General features: G+C 43.0%; 1 protein-coding gene across 9 annotated transcripts in view; it reads right to left on the minus strand.

Annotated features, from left to right (window-relative positions):
* LOC126213566 (zinc finger protein 99-like) overlaps nt 1-17,370 on the minus strand; it is a 599,001-nt gene that overhangs the window by 236,028 nt on the left and 345,603 nt on the right. The window contains exons 1-3 of one of the 9 annotated variants that reach the window (XM_049941402.1): nt 16,862-16,879; nt 15,948-16,019; nt 15,342-15,430 (exon numbers count right to left, since the gene is read on the minus strand). The exons of 6 other annotated variants lie outside the window; for them this stretch is intronic. In XM_049941402.1, coding sequence (XP_049797359.1) covers nt 15,342-15,430; nt 15,948-15,960 — 102 coding nt within the window. In that variant the 5' untranslated portion in view covers nt 15,961-16,019; nt 16,862-16,879. Of the gene's footprint in view, nt 1-15,341; nt 15,431-15,947; nt 16,020-16,557; nt 16,703-16,861; nt 16,975-17,370 lie in introns of those variants that run through there. 2 more of the 9 variants (XM_049941403.1, XM_049941404.1) reach the window with 2 other exon arrangements.

Genomic DNA, 17,370 nt, shown 5'->3' on the forward strand with positions numbered 1-17,370 from the left:
GGAGAATGCCCGCCCTCCAACAGGTGTCGTAAGCCTTCTCCAAATCAAAGAACACAGCCGCGGTCGGGCGCTTCTGCAAGAAGTTATTCATAACGAAGGTCGACAAGGTAACCAGATGGTCAACAGCAGACCGGCGCCTACGAAATCCACATTGTACATTGGTAAGTAGGCGTCGAGACTCGAGCAGCCAAACCAATCGAGAGTTAACCATTCGCTCCATCACTTTACAGACACAGCTGGTAAGCGAGATGGGTCGATAACTGGAGGGCAAGTGCTTGTCCTTCCCCGGCTTAGGAATCGGGACAACAATAGACGCGCCAGCATGCGGGAACATGTCCCTCAATCCAGATGCGATTGTAAGTACGAAGAAGAAAACCTTTACCCGCTGGAGAAAGGTTCTTCAGCATCTGAATATGAATAGAATCAGGCCCTGGAGCGGAGGACAGTGATCGTCCAAGTGCGTTTTCGAGTTCCCGCATGGTGAATGGGGCATTATAACTTTCACGATTCGAGGAGCGGAAGTTAGGTGGCCTAGCCTCCTCTGCCTGTTTGCGGGGGAGGAAGGCAGGGTGGTAATTAGCGGAGCTCGAAACATCTGCGAAAAAGCGGCCGAAGGCATTGGAGACAGCCTCAGGGGCCACAAGGACGTCATTCGCGACCGTCAAGCCAGAAACTGGTGAGTGGACCGTAGTGCCAGATAGCCGGCGCAGGCTACCCCAGACAACAGAAGAAGGAGTAAAACTGTTGAAGGTGCTTGTGAAAGCAGCCCAGCTGGCTTTCTTGCTTTCTTTAATAATACGACGACACTGTGCATGTAATCATTTATAATTGATACAATTCGCCACTGTAGGGTGGCGGTGAAAGGTGCGTAAAGCACGTCGACGAGCACGTAAAGCGTCTCTACATGCTGCGGTCCACCAGGGAACCGCTACGCGACGTGGAGAAGAAGTAGGGTGAGGGATGGAATATTCAGCAGCAGTGAGAATGACTTCCGTGAGGTGTGCGACCTGACTATCGCAGCTTGTGAAGGTTTGATCCTGAAAGGTCGCCCTGGAAGAGATGAGCCCCCAGTCTGCTTTGGAGATGTTCCATCTAGATGAGCACGGAGAGGGGGTATGCTGCAGGAGATGGATAACACACGGGAAGTGGTCGCTCGAATATGTATCAGAAAGTGCCCACCACTCGAACTGGCGTGCAAGTTGGGGAGTACATATAGAGAGATCTAAATGGGAATAGGTGTGAGATGTGTCCGAAAGAAAAGTAGGGGCGCCAGTATTGGGGCAGACAAGATTGAGCTGGTTGAAAAGGTCTGCTAACAGGGAGCCCCTGGGGCAGGATGCTGGAGAGCCCCAAAGGGGATGGTGGGCATTGAAGTCTCCAGTTAACAAAAATGGTGCAGGTAGCTGAGCAATAAGTTGCATCATGTCTGCCCTGGTAACAGCAGACGACGATGGAGTGTAAACGGTACAAATGGAAAATGTAAAAGTGGGGAGAGTAATGCGGATGGCAACTGCCTGCAGGCCAGTGTGCAACGTGATGGGATCATAGTAAATATCATCCCGGACCAGCAACATAACCCCTCCATGAGCCGGGATACCTACCACAGGGGGTAGGTCAAAACGCACAGAGGTGTAGTGTGCCAAGGCAATTTGATCGCATGGGCGTAGCTTCGTTTCCTGGAGGGCTACGACGAGCGGACAGTGCAAGCGGAGCAGCAACTTCAAGGCCTCTCGGTTGGAGCGAATGCTGCGAATATTCCAGTGAATAAGTGCCATCGTAAGAAGAAAAAAAGGAAGATGAAAGAAGGGGTCACCTCGAAGGCCGCTGAGGGCCTGGCTTCGAGCGAGCACTGCCGCCGCTATCAGTAGGCGGACAGTCATCGTCCATTGGGTCTATAGGTTCATCGGCCATCTTGGGAGGATGGCCGGGAGGGGGAGCTTCCTCCGCCGGTGAACGGCCAGATGTTCGACTACCAGCGGTGCGGCCAGGCGAAACGGAGGACGGCCTGGGGCGGCAACCGCTGGGTGGCGCAGGAGAAGAAATGCGCCGTGGCGGAGAAGGAGAACTGTGCTTCCTATGTGCCTTCTTGGAAGGTCGTTTGGTGGAAGTACCGGTCGAAGGCTTGGAGGTAGAGATACGGAGGAAGTCTGCACGGGACGGTTCCTTCTTGAAGGCCCGTGCATCTGACTTCTGGGTCTTCGTCTTAGCAGAAGCTGATGAAGGGGCTGGTGTCTGTGGGGTGATGGGAGGAAGAGGAGACGTCGACCGCGCGATCTTAGCACTGGCCGAACGGAGAACCGTGGTGCTGAAGGTCAGATCGCATGCCTGGGTTGCCACCTCCCTGGTAGTCCGCGGTGAGGTGAGGACAGTACTGTATTTCCCCACTGGGAGCAGCGTGGGCTTCCTACTAGCCAATAGCTTGCGAGCAGCCGAGGTGGACACTTTCTCTTTGACTCGAATTTCTTGGATACAGCGTTCTTCCTTATAGACAGGACAGTCGCGGGAGGATGCGGCATGGTCACCCTGACAGTTCACACAACGAGGAGACGGAGGTGGACAGTCACCCTCATGGGCATCCCTGACACAAGTGACACATTTAGCCGCATTGGAACAAGACTATCGAGTGTGATTGAAATGCTGACACTGGTAGCAGCGCGTAGGTGTCGGGACATAGGGGCGAACTGAAATGACCTCGTAGCCCGCCTTGATGCGCGATGGCAGCTTAACACTATCGAAGGTCAAGAAAAGTGTCCGGGTCGGTACAAGGTCATTGTTGACCTTTTTCATGACCCTATGGACAGCCGTCACGCCCTGCTCAGCGAGGAAAGATTGAATCTCCTCGGGTTAGTCAAGCCGTCGAGGGATCTAGTATAGACCACACCACGAGATGAATTCAAAGTTCGGTGAGCCTCCACCCTGACAGGGAATGTGTACAGGAGTGTGGCCCGAAGCAGTTTTTGTGCCTGAAAGGCGCTCTCAGTTTCAAGTAATAAGGTACCATTACGCAACCTGGTACAAGATTTGCCAGATCCGGCTATGGCATCGATGCCCTTCTGGATAACGAAAGGGTTGACAGAGGAAAAATCCTTTCCGTCCTCAGATCGAGAAACGACGAGGAACTGTGGGGCAGGTGGTAGTACTTTTGTCACTGGTAGCTGGTCAAGTTTCCGTTTTTGGGCAGAAGTCGAGAGAGATGGAGTGAAATCCATTGCGGTGGAATCCCCCATGATTGCCAGCGTCTCCGATGGCGCACTCCTTCCTTGTGGGGACCCTCTCAGAGGGCACTCCCGCCTTAGGTGAATGTTTACACCTCAGGTCACACCTCCCGAGAAACAGACGGAGGGACCAATCGGCATGGTCAGAAGGTATCAGCTCAGGCAATCACCCCTCCCCGGGCCTGGCCTTTACCAGGGGGTACGCACGTGCCTTACATGTCTACCCAGGGCGGGGAATTACGCGTTACCCCGTCACCGGCTACGCGTGCGAACGCGTGGGTCGGCCTTCAGGCGCGCACAGGGAGGAAGGAAGAAGAGGAAAAAGGAGGGAGAGAGAGAGAGAGAGAGAGAGAGAGAGAGAGAGAGAGAGAGAGAGAGAGAGAGAGAGAGGGAGGGAGGGAGGGGGGAGGGGGAGAGTGAGTGGGAGAGTGGGAGAGAGAGAGAGAGAGAGAGAGAGAGAGAGAGAGGGAGAGTGAGTGGGAGGGAGAGAGAGAGAGAGAGAGAGAGAGAGAGAGAGAGAGAGAGAACAGACTGTCTCAAACGCCGAGGCGGAGACCAGAGAAGGCAAGGAGAAGAAGGCAATGAGAAGGCAAGGAGAAGAAGGCAATGAGAAGGCAAGGAGAAGAAGGCAATGAGAAGGCAAGGAGATTGTGCAGGGGAAAGAATAAGGAAGACAGTGAGGTGGAGAAGAGCAAAGAAAGGAACCAACCAGAGGAAGGAAGAAACGAGAAGTGAAAAAGCAAAATGACCGCAAATAGAGGTCGTGGAACCGTCCGTCTCCGGACGCAGGCGCTAACTACCCCCTTGAGGGGGAGGGACTCCTTTTAGTCGCCTCTTACGACAGGCAGGAATACCTCGGGCCTATTCTAATCCCCAGACCCGCAGGGGGGATACGTAATGTATAGATGTTCCAAGGACCTCATGAATGATGGTATCCTGCCAATTGCTAAAAATGTAGTTACTAAAAGAAACCAGTGAAATGTTTGAAAAAGTTATTTGTATCACCAGTTAGCTGTTCATTCAGTGTGTTCTGATTATCCACGCTATGTATCAATTTCCAGCTGTCAATCTTAGTGTTTTACACTATAAAGAAGTAGTTGAGCTGATATATTTTTTAACATTGACAATCACAACCACGACGTCTCATCCAGTATGGATAAAATCAAAGTTCAGAGTGTCGTTTGTAATCCTGCTAATGTATCTGATTTTAGTTATTTTTTCCTAAATAAATACATTTTAATAAACAATGGTGACGCATGTGAACCCCAATCCATCCAATCCTTCCACTTCATTTCCCTTTCTCCTGCTGGATGTTTTGTTGGTAACAGAGGATGGTTACTTTCCTGGAAGTAAAGGATAGGTATCCTCATACTGTCAATTCACTGCTGAACATGGGGTCCTATGACTCACCCAGTTTGTCCTTATTGCAGAAGCAACACTTAATCTATGAATTGGATGTGTCAGCTTCCATGTAGTAAGGGCAGTGTTGCCGAACTTGTGGCTCGTCTCCATGCCGGTGTGGACAACCCCTTGGTGATTAGTACCAACTGCACCGGGGAGGTAAATGTTGTACTAGCTGACTGAGCTCCAACCATGAGACCCTTGTGTCAGAACGTAGAGTGTTTAGAAAGTTGTCAGCCCCACCATAAGCAAATACATACAATGCAGGCACAATTGATCCAATGGGATCAGGAGGGGGTGGTGGAAGGGGCAAGGCAGGTGGGGGTGGGGGAAGGGGCAAGGCAGGAGGGGGTGCGGGAAGGGGCAAGGCAGGAGGGGGTGCGGGAAGGGGCAAGGCAGGAGGGGGTGCGGGAAGGGGCAAGGCAGGAGGGGGTGCGGGAAGGGGCAAGGCAGGAGGGGGTGCGGGAAGGGGCAAGGCAGGAGGGGGTGGCGGGAGGGGCAAGGCAGGAGGGGGTGGCGGGAGGGGCAAGGCAGGAGGGGGTGGCGGGAGGGGTAAGGCAGAGGAGGAAGGGGCAAGGCAGAGGAGGAAGGGGCAAGGCAGAGGAGGAAGGGGCAAGGCAGAGGAGGAAGGGGCAAGGCAGAGGAGGAAGGGGCAAGGCAGAGGAGGAAGGGGCAAGGCAGAGGAGGAAAATTAATGGGTGGATATGGAATGTGGACAAGGAATGTAAGAGGATGCCATCTGTTAGAATTTTGGACAGGGCATATCTTCATCATACACTATTTGCTCAAAAGTATCCGGTCACCGCCAGAAACACACTTTTTCGTATTAGGTGCAATATGCTGCTACATACTGCCTGGCACTCCATATCTGCGACCTGAGTAGCTATTAGACAATAGGAGAGAGCACAATGGGGTGCTCTGCGGAATTCGTTGACTTCAAACATGGTCAGTGATTGGGTGTCACTTGTGTCACATCTGTATATGATATTTCCTCAGTCCTGAGCATCCCTAGGTCCACTGTTTTCAATGTAATAGTGAAGTGGAAACGTGAAGGGACACATGCAGTACAAAAGCATGTAAGCCAATCTAGTCTGTTGACTGACAGTTACTGCTGACAGTTGAAGATGGTTATAATGTGTAATAGGCAGACATCTATGCAGACCTGAATGAACTGCAAAAATGTAGGAATTTTAAGAATGTGATCAGGATAAACTGAAGGAATCAGAGGCTATAGAGAATTTCAGAGAGCACTAGGGAAGCACTGGCAAAAACATGGGAAAGAGACAGTAGAAAATGAAAAGGTAGCTTTGAGACATGAAATAGTGACGGCAGCAGAGGATCAAGTAGGTATAAAAATGAAGGTAGTTGAAATCCTTGGGTAATGGAGGAGATATTGAATTTAATAGATGAAAGGAGAAAACATAAAAATGCAGTAAATGAATCAGGCATGAAGGAACACAAATGCCTCAAAAATGAAATCGACAGGAAGTGCAGAATGGCTAAGCAGGGATGGCTACAGGACAAATGTAAGGATGTAGAGGCATATATGACTAGGTGTAAGATAGATACTGCCTATTGGCATTCTGAAGAGACCTTTGGAGGAAAGAGGACCACCTGCAAGAATATCAAGAGCTCAGATGGAAAACCAGTTACAAGCAAAGGGAAGGCATAGGTGAAAGGAGTATACAGAGAGTCTATGCAAGGGCGATATACTTGTGGGCAATATTACAGAAATGGAAATGTAGATGAGGATGAAATGGGAGATATGATACTGCGTTTGACAGAGCACTGAAAGACCTAAGTTGAAACAGGGCCCTGGGAGTAGAAACATCCAATAAGACTACTGATAGCCTTGGGAGAGCCAGCCTTGACAAAACTCTGCCATCTGGTGAGCAAGATGTATGAGACAGGTGAAATACCATCAGACTCCAAGAAGAATATAATTGCAATAAAAAAAGTGTTGACAGGTGTGAAAATTACCGAACTATCAGTTTAATAAGTCACAGCTGCAGAATACTAACATGCATTCGTTACAGATGAATGGAAAAGCTGGTGGATGCCAACCTCAGGGAAGATTAGTTTGGATTCCATTGAAATGCTGGTATACATGAGGCAATACTGACCCTATGACTTATCTTTGAAGATAGATTAAGGAAAGGCAAACCTACATTCCAGCATTTGTAGACTTAGAGAAAGCTTTCGACAATGTTGACTGGAATACTCTTTCAAATTCTGAAGATGGCAGTCATCAAATACAGGGAGCAAAAGGCTATTTACAATTTGTACAGAAACCAGATGGCAGTTATGAAAGTCGAGGAGCATGGAAGGGAAGCAGTGGTTGGGAACGGAGTGAGACCGGGTTTTAGCCCATCCCCAGTGTTGTTCACTCTGTATATTGAGCAAGCAATAAATGAAACGAAAGAAGAATTTTCAGAAGGCATTATAATCCACGGAGAACAAATAAAAACTTTGAGGTTTGCCGACAACATTGTAATTCTGACAGACAGCAGAGGACCTGGAAGAGCAGTTCAACAGAATGGACAGTGCCTTCAAAGGGAGATATAAGATGAGCATCAAGAAAAGCAAAACGAGGATAATGGAATGTAGTCTAATTAAATCGTGTGATGATGATGGAATTAGATTAGGAAATAAGACACTTAAGGTAGTAGATGAGTTCTGCTATTTGGGTAGAAAAATAACTGATGATGGTCGAAGTAGAGAGGATATAAAATGTAGACTGGCAATGGCAAGGAAAGCATTTCTGAAGGAGAGAAATTTGTTCACATTGAGTATACATTTAAGTGTCAGGAATGTCTTTTCTGAAAGTACTGGTATGGAGTGTACCCATGTATGGAAGTGAAACGTGGACAATAAATAATTTAGATGAGAAGAGAACAGAAGCTTTTGAAATGTGGTGCTATAGAAGAAAGCTGAAGATTAGATGGGTGTATCACATAACTAATAAGGAGATACTGAATAGAATTAGGGAGAAGAGGTATTTGTGGCAGAACTTGACTAGAAGAAGGAATCGGTTGGCAGGACACATTCTGAGCCATCACGGGATCATTGATTTAGTACTGGAGGAAAGGGCGGAGCATAAAAATCAGAGGGATACCAAGGCATGAATACACTAAACAGATTCAGGAGGATGTGGGTTGCAGTAGTTACTCAGAGATGAAGCAGCTTGCACAGGATAGAGTAGCATGGAGAGCTGCATCAATCCATTCTCAGGACTGAAGATCACAACAAGAAACACATCCTCCCAAAGGCATGATGAAGGTATCAGGATTCGTCAGACCATGCAGTGCTCTCCCATTGCGTCAACATCCCACGCCAATAGTTACAAGCCTATTTCAGTTGTAGTTGTCGATGTCATGACGTTAACACTGGCACAATCATGGGTCATCAGCTGCACAGACTCTTCATTAGGAGTGTTTGGAGCATTGTGCATGCAGACACACTTTTACTCTGCCCAGCATTAATGCTGCATGTTAGTTATGCCACAGTTTTCTGCCTGTCTATTTTTACCAGTCTGCCTAGCCTATGATGTGTACCACCTGTCATGAGTGCTACTTGCCCAACCCCCATAATGTCTGGACATGGTTTCACCTGTGTTTTTCCATGTGTTGAAGAAAACTGCCATAGCACTCCTCAAACGCTCAGCAAGCTATGCAGCTTCCAAAATGCTGATCCGCAGCCGTCAGGCCATCAAAATCTGCTCTCAGTGAAACTCAAATTGTGTGCATTACCTATTTTACACCCAGACAGCATGCTCACTGATACTCCATGCACCGTGTGTGTGTGACTAGAAGACAAGGTGAGGTGCTATTCCCTGGATAAGTTTATACTGACAGCAGATCAGTGGTTATAATGTTTTGGCTGATGTTATGGATATAGTATTATGGCTTGCAAATGGATGCTGGGCAATGCCAAGGGAACCATTCTACAACATTTGAGGCAATTGTCAAATGCATCAAATTACTATAAGGGTGTACCAGAAAATAATGCCTCCTAAGCTTTGATTCTGTTCTTCATGTCAGTTGTCATACATATTACTCTGTTGATGTTACAACTTCGCTGACAATATGTAGCACCCTCCTGCTGGAGAGTTCTGAACTGCAGTGTGTAACGTGTGTGTGTTATTTAACCATGTCAGCATGTCAGAAAACCCTCAGAAAACAGAACACAAATTCAAATAGTTCATCCACATGTGGAGCACCCTCTCCTTCAGCATGACAATGATAGACCACACACAACTTTTTTTGCACCTGCAACAGGCTGCCACCTTTGATTCATTGCTATTGATCATCCTCCATACTGTACCAGTTTGACCCAATTTTCAACTATTCCCAAAACCTAAAGAACACCTTTAAGGACTTCAGTTTGATAGTGGTGAATTGGTGTGAGCAGAGGTGAAGCTGTGGGTCTGCCAACAAAGTCAAACATTCTACAGTGATGACACCAACAACCTTGTGTCTCATTGGGAGAAAGGTGTTCAGTGCCATGGTGACTGAAATAAATATTTAAACGCTAAGAATAAAGATGTAAAATGTTAATAAAGTTTGTTTTAATTAAAATGCTTCGATAATTTTCAAATAAAAATTGTGTACCAATACTTTCCAGCACGTGCTCATGCCAAAATATACACCATTTAGAAACTAAGCTTAATTAATTTGGTGAAGAAGGTGGCTTTCAACTAATATAATCTCTACATGCATCTCTTAAGGTCATAGGGAAGTTCAGTCCCACTAACACAGCACACAATGTCAGAGGTAGAAGTTACATTCTGGGCACAATTTGGATTTTTTGGTAGACATTAGGCTGTGCTACTGGTCAATTTGTTACCACATCCTTTACTTGGCTTTCACATTTCTTGCCTTTGTCAGCTCAGAATCACACTGCCACCTTTCAACCTAGGCTAGGCCTTGAGCTGGACTATGGATCAGTCTCTCACCACAACATATATTTCAAGGAGGGAGGGGAGTGGGGGGCTAGCACAACATTTTGACCTAGTCTTTGAATAGTTCTCAGATTCAGGTCCAAGGTCAATGACTCTTCAAATTGCTTTTCATTCACATGATGTGTGTTGTGCATACATATAATTCTGTATGCCAAACCATCATTACATCAGGGGCGAAGGCAAAGGCTTTAAGTATGTTGGGTCTAACCACTCTTTTACTGTATTTAATAAAATGTAGTATATTTACTTTCCTATCATTTCCTCACAGTGATGGTTTAGGATTACTGTTGTGATACTGTTCGTCAAATGAATTGCAAGCTGATCACATAGTTCATACGAACTATAATGAAGTACTCACCTATATTCAAATGCAAATGCTGCATTAATGCTATCACAGTACTTCTGCAGTTGCACCCAAGATGGGTGTTGAAGCAGACTTATTCAGCACAGATAGTACACAAGTAGTTGATTGTGTCAGGAACCTCAATTCTGGTTGGCAGAATAAAAATACTAGTGGCACCAAGCGAATTTATTTTCCTGTTGATAGCTGAATACCCTACAAATGGCTGCATTGCATCAGATTTCAAGTGACATGTATATGTAAGATTATTTACACCAGTAACTAACATTCTGGCAGTTTCACAAAAGTACGTGTAACAACATGCAGCAAACACAGGAAGTGGTTATGAACAAACCTGTCAATATTTCATGTGTAACACCATTGCTTCATGAAAACTTCGCTGCCAACATACAAATTCATTCTGCAGATACAGGCTGTGTACCAATTTATGTTTCATATGGTATTTGTCAGAAATTTAACATTACTATTGGGTCATTCCATGTCAAGTTGGCCGAAATTTAGACAAGTTCCCCACTTGACCATCTCCAATTTGATGAAATTTTTACAATATATAGGGAAACATTCCACATGGGAAAAATATATCTAAAAACAAAGATGATGTGACTTACCAAACGAAAGCGCTGGCACGTCGATAGACACACAAACAAACATACACACAAAATTCAAGCTTTCGCAACAAACTGTTGCCTCATCAGGAAAGAGGGAAGGAGAGGGAAAAACGAAAGGATGTGGGTTTTAAGGGAGAGGGTAAGGAGTCATTCCAATCCTGGGAGCGGAAAGACTTACCTTAGGGGGAAAAAAGGACGGGTACACACACACACACACACACACACACACACACACACACACACACACACACACGTGTGTGTGTGTGTGTGTGTGTGTGTGTGTGTGTGTGTGTGTGTGTGTGTGTGTGTGTGTGTGTGTGTGTGTTTGTGTTTGTGTGTGAGTGTGTGTGAGTGCGCGCGCGCGCACGTGAGTGTATACCCCTCTTCCTGATGAGGCAACAGTTTGTTGCGAAAGCTTGAATTTTGTGTGTATGTTTGTGTGTCTATCGACGTGCCAGCACTTTCGTTTGGTAAGTCACATCATCTTTGTTCTTATATATATATATATATATATATATATATATATATATATATATATATACATTACATGAAGCACTGCCAAATTACAGCTTCATAAGTAGTATGGTGGGGCCACCAGCCACCTCTCCATAAAGGCTCGATTTTTGACATTGCGACTGAAATGAATAAATGAAACTTTGTTTTACCGCTGTTCAGGATCTTAGATACCTGTTGTGCTCAAACTTTGTGATCCTGTTCAACTTTTTGGGTACAATAGCTTCGTTTTAGTACAAAAGGTCAAACTATGGTAAATTCATCATAGTGTGCTGTCAAAGTGGTTCATAAATCTTGTCATATCAAATAAACTTACATTTATATTACATTAAAAAAATACATGTACTCTTTATGGTTGCCAAGCCAAATATTTCAGTTCTTATTAATTCATTTGCTGAAATTTGTTAATAGAAATTACAGTTGATTCTAACATGCTTTCTTGCTAATGGACCTGGAATGACAGAAATAATGTGTTGGTTTGCAATCCAACAAGCATCCTGCCTAGCTGGCCAATAGAATGAATGTGCATTTTCTTCTTCTGAAACTTCAGACACAGTACCAATCAACCATTTCTGATCATATATACAGGCAATTTATGGGCCCAGTTGTAAGGCTTTAATATTTATGAATGAAACGCTTGACGTTGGTCAACATTTGCCACAAAGAAGTTTGTATCATTGAATACTCTTCTAACTTGCTCTTCATTTAATGGCACAAAATGGCGATTCTCTCTTGTTCCTGATACTGTGCAGCCATTTTTTAACCTTGCTTCCTGCTCAGTTTTTAATGTTTCAATTTGTTCTTTTGAAACAAAAATGAATTGGATTCCTCTGTTATTCTCTGCACAGTATTTAAACAAGTCAGTTGGTGTCAAATCTGGTCCTCAGTTGGTCTTTGAAGGCTTGCTCTTGCTGCCAGGCACTTTACAGTTCCTCCAATTCCATCACATGGAGATTTACCATGGCTTGTAGCAGAAAAGTTCCATTCAGCTGAGATTCCAGTCATTTTGATGGTGGCAGAGATTCAGAGAATTTTTGAAGTTTTTGCACTGCACTGCTCACTCATCACTGAAGTAGTAAATGTGTGTCATTTTTTTCCAAGGAGACACTTTAGATCTTCTATTAATTTCACTATAAAAGCATTTACAGCAATTGCATCATGTTTGAGGCTGTCGCTTATTATACAGTAGCTGATGCTGCTGATGTCCAAGTTATTTCTGAAGTATACAACAAATGGGTGTAAAGTTGCTTGGCTGTTGTTCCAGTGAAAGCCTTTAACTGCACCCTGCACAATGAAGGAGTAATTTTCAGCAAAGTCCATTAATATGATCATATCGGGTGGCTTACAGTTTTCTTTTATACATTTTAGGTGCTTGCTCTGGTGCTTTGCAACAGAATGAGTGGAAAGTTTGCCAATTTTTGAAATCAGGTCTTCAATAAAATCCTCAGTGGTCATGTGCTTTGTTTCTAATGTATCTATCAGTGTGCACCCACTGTTTGAACTCAATGGTATCATCTGGATCACTGTCTTCTAAACTACTTTCTAAAAACTGTTCAAGTAGTTCTTTTCCCAGACAGATTTCAGTGATGAAGCATGCAGTCTGGATTCCAAATTACACACTGTTTTAGCAATCAGACGCTTATAATCTTCTTTAATTGTATTGCTTGCAAGCATCAGTTTCACAGTTTGGTGTAAAGTGCAAACAGAAACTGAGTGGGTTCTGCAGCACCCACAGCAATGCACCATTTTGGCCTCAAGTCACAAAATTTGCCAAATCCAATTTCAGGCCCATGCCGAAGTTGATATGCAGCAAACATGTCTTTCAAATTATTCAGGAGAAGGTATTTTTGCATCAAAACTATCTTTCTTTCTATTCTAATTGATACACAGTCTTTTTACCTGGACAAATTAGACTAATTTTTCATTCTGAAAAAATGTTACCACTCTTTCTTTTACAGCATCTGGAATCTTCTTGCCACACTTGTTCTTTGGCAGAGTTAGTATACCATTTTCTGCCTGTAACTTCCTAGCTGCTTTTCCCATCCTCTCTGAAACACCAAATTCTTGCATTGTCTCTTTTATAGTACAGCTTTGTGGTACTAATGTCAGTATCTGCAATTTTTCAGGCTGCCTTGACAATTGCAACTTCTCTTTCAATTCCTTAATCCGCTGCTTATAATCTTCGCAATCTGGACATGTCTTGCTTGTACTAGGTGTTTGAAGATCTTTTGGGGCGAATCCTCCAGCATCAGCAATGTTACTCACAATTGCCTGTTGAGCTACGATTATGTTTTGTTTTGCATAACCTTTCACATCCCTTTTGGATATTCTCTGAAATTTTGGAGGGGAGACCCCAAAAGCAGTTAGAATTGAATCAATTGATACCTCTGAATATGCTTCATCTTCTGACTGGTTTGAAGTTGACATTTTTCTGCTTTCTTTGCTAAAAATTGTTTCTGCAAGCTGGACATATCTTCCGACCAGGTTTCACATTGCTCTTAGTCACTGCTTGCAATTGTTTTGCTGTTTCCACATTGACAATCTGTAAACCCTTTTTAACAGAATGGTTCTTTGCACCAAAAGGGTTACAACAATATCATGGTAGAAAGTCATATTTGTCCACAAGTATTGCTTTGTGATGAAAGCATATTTATGCATTTTCAGTAAGACATACCTCACTTCTTTGGTTTATTAATTCCTATGACTCTACTTAAAAATCTTTGATTGGAATGGAGTCTCACTGATGTGTGTATCTTTTCAGCTGATATGCATAATTATCTGCAGGACCAATGACACCGTACTGAAACCTCATTGATATCCATTACACTACAATTAAATTTATGCTTCTAATTGCCGTTTGTTTTAATATTAGATAAAGTAAAAGTGGTGTATATTTCCAACTGAAAAATATTAAACAATCATAGGTAATGGGAAATTCCTTGAGAATACAGCAGAAAAATTAAATAACCTGAAACATTTCTAAAAAGTCACCCCATACCATGAAATAATTTTTACTTACCGATAAACGATGTTTATTCAGTGATGGCAACACACTTTACATCATTTAAAAAGGCACACACAACATCTGAACATTCTTCACTACACAACAATGTGGTTCAGACTGATTGTTGAAGCATGTTACTAAACTCAACTGTTGACACTAAACTGGTCTGTCTCTAAAATAAAAACTTTTATGATCAGACAAGGTGAGCTCAGATAACTCAGTTATTATTTGAGCAATCTGGATGCCACTGGCAGTGCTTTATGACATGCTGACAGGCTGCAGATAACTAAAGTACCAGCTTCAGAAAGTTGTTCTTTCAGTAGATACAAGGCAATGAAGTACAGTCAAAATTTGGCTTGAAAAGATTTATGAGCCACTTTGATAGCACACACTGATGAATTTACTATAGTTTGACCTTTTCTTTTACAGCTACGAAATTGTATCCAAAAAGTTGAACAGGATCACAAAGTTCCAGAACGACAGGTCTCTCAGATCCTGAACAATGGTAAAACAAAGTTGATCATTTATTCAGGTCAATCGCAATGTCAAAAATTGAGCCTTTACGGAAAGGTGGCTAGTAGCCCCCCCATACCACTTATGAAGCTGTAATTTGGCAGTGCTATATGTAAGGTCTCTATGTACAACCTCTAAAAATTTCATGGAAATTGGAGATGGTCGAGTGAGGATCCTTAGGCCACTTGACATGGAATGACTCTGCTGACAGTTCTTATTACACTTTGTTCACACATTCAAGGTCAACACCTAATGTTAATAGCACTACAAAATTTACTTCTCGGATTAGTGACGCGCAAATGTCACTTCAACATCATCCATAAATTACATTTCTTATTCAATACCACGATACACTGCAATAATGCATTAACTGCAGCCATACCATTTATAAATTTAATGGCACTGCTAAGACTCACTATGGTCATAGTTATTCTTAAGTCGCACACTAAGGGTGTCATTTAAAAGAAGCGTATCAGAGCAGCATATACCCACATTATGGCAACCATGTTATCAGTATAATTGAATTGTGCATTAAAAAAGTTTTCCCTGAACATTAAATTGAAACTCTTGCTGAATTCTATGTGAGGTTTAATAACAGGCTTGTTTCAATGCACTGTGCAAAATGTCACTTAAGAGTGAAAGTTCATCAGTTGTTTAGTAAACAGAATTAACCAGGTTTCCAGCAGTATGACATTAATTTTATGTATTCACACACCATACTGTACACATTAATGAAACACTTAAGAAATACAAGTAAGCCACTTACCATGAAGTATAACTCTGTTTTTACTTCGTCCGCTCCCTCTTTTTTTATCCACATCGCTGGCTCCTGGTCCATTGCTTTAGTTCTACAGTCTGGAAAAAAAAAAAAAAAAAAAAAAAAAAAAAAAAAAAAGCAATCAGATAAGAACAGTGGTACTCAGTTTCCGTTGTTACCATGAGGTATAGCTCAAAGGCAGTATTTTCACTCAACTAATGGTTGCAGCAAATGGGTGATTACACAGGAAACAATCAGAAAGGATGAGGAAAAGTAGGTTCAGTGATACAAACTCATTTACATTTCTCAGGTCATGAAGAGTGAGAACACTCATAAAGTAACATGCACTGGAAACTCGTTTTTAACACTGGCTCATGGATACTTTTCTATTGTGACAATTATGGAAGATGTGTATTTTTTGTGCATGCACTAACTTCAGCATTACAAACAATCAAAGTAGGCAAGAGATTGCAGCGAAATTTCTGAATAACATCAAATATTTCATTCTACACTTTTTTCATTGCGTTAATTTCAGTCTCATAGGGACATGATGAGAACCTGGACGTACAGATTGTTTGTTTATCAGTGAATACTCATTTTCAACATAGGTATTACCTTGAAACTTCATCTGTATTCATTCACGGATGTTTATTCAGTTTATAGTAAGCATCATTTTGGAATCTCTACCTGCAATTAAAGAAAACCATATACATGTATCATAGATTGCTCACTGCAGTGCGAAAGTTCTCATTCTTCATTACCATCAAGATTAAACAGTGGTTCGTTTTTTCTTACAAAACTGATTTAATAAAACGACTTCCTACTAACTGTAACTATGATGAATGATCTATTAAGTTCTGATGGCATGTAATGCTTTATGTTAGACGAATTACAGTTAATTTGTACTTTGTATTTCGCCAGTTCCTAAATTACAGTATTCTTATACAGAACTCCATTAAAACCCACACACTACAACAAACTGGTATATACACATGTTAGAAGAGTACTAACGACACGAGTAATCAAAGCACAGGGAAACTAGCAAAATGCAACAGAATTACAGCATTTCCTTTCATGCGAACATACTCAAAGCATGAAATGATGTAACTGTGGGCACTTGTAAACATGCTTACGTTAGCTCTAAAATCTGGAGCCGCTATATGTCTACATCACAGCAAATTATCATCACAATCATATCTAAGTAAGTCAACATAACCGTACTAACATAGCGAATGTGTTGAATTTCACTGGCCGCCTTTTCTCGTCAGTCACGAAGTACATGACGGAGATCATTGCATGGGCAAACTGCTTCTGACAACACGTCACAATCTAAGCCATTTCTTTTACTAAGATACACGTAGCGATTTTACCTGGACGGGCCAAAAATAACAAGCTCTAATAACTGGGGAATTTAGTTGTTATGAACATAACCTGAAAATTTATAACACTCGTACACCTTCACCACTATTACACTCGTCAAACTCAACTGTTATTGTGATAAAAATGAAGTAGGGCACTAATTTACTTACGAAACAGCTTTCTTCACTTGTTTGCAGTTTATAAACGCTTAAAATTTATCTGGAGAATGTCACACAGAAAATTCCGCTAAACCATGAGGTTACACCTGCCTACACACTCACACTGAAAGAAACCAGCTAAACCAAAGATCTAATAGCAAGACAAAGCACTCTGCCGTGGGCTGTGAGATAACCAGTACGGAAAAACCGGAAAGATAAAAATGCGAAAATTAAATTAGATAGGATACCTACTCTATCCCTTTGGTAAATCCTTATCGCTATTTTAGTATAACAACTACATAACTTAAAATAGCTGTTATTGAAGAAATGCGTTCGAAAATTTCTCGGAAATGAACCATAAGGGAAGACTTACGTCTGGGGACTACAAATTGTGGAGCCGATCGGGTGAACTCGGTAACTTCGGTTCGGCAGACTTCGGGTCTGCAGACGACGAACTGCCGCTACAACATGGCTACCACAGCCAACCAGCTGTTTCTAAAGAATGCCACCCTGCATTTATC

Source organism: Schistocerca nitens, chromosome 11, assembly GCF_023898315.1.
Source record: "Schistocerca nitens isolate TAMUIC-IGC-003100 chromosome 11, iqSchNite1.1, whole genome shotgun sequence".
Lineage (NCBI taxonomy): Eukaryota > Metazoa > Arthropoda > Insecta > Orthoptera > Acrididae > Schistocerca > Schistocerca nitens.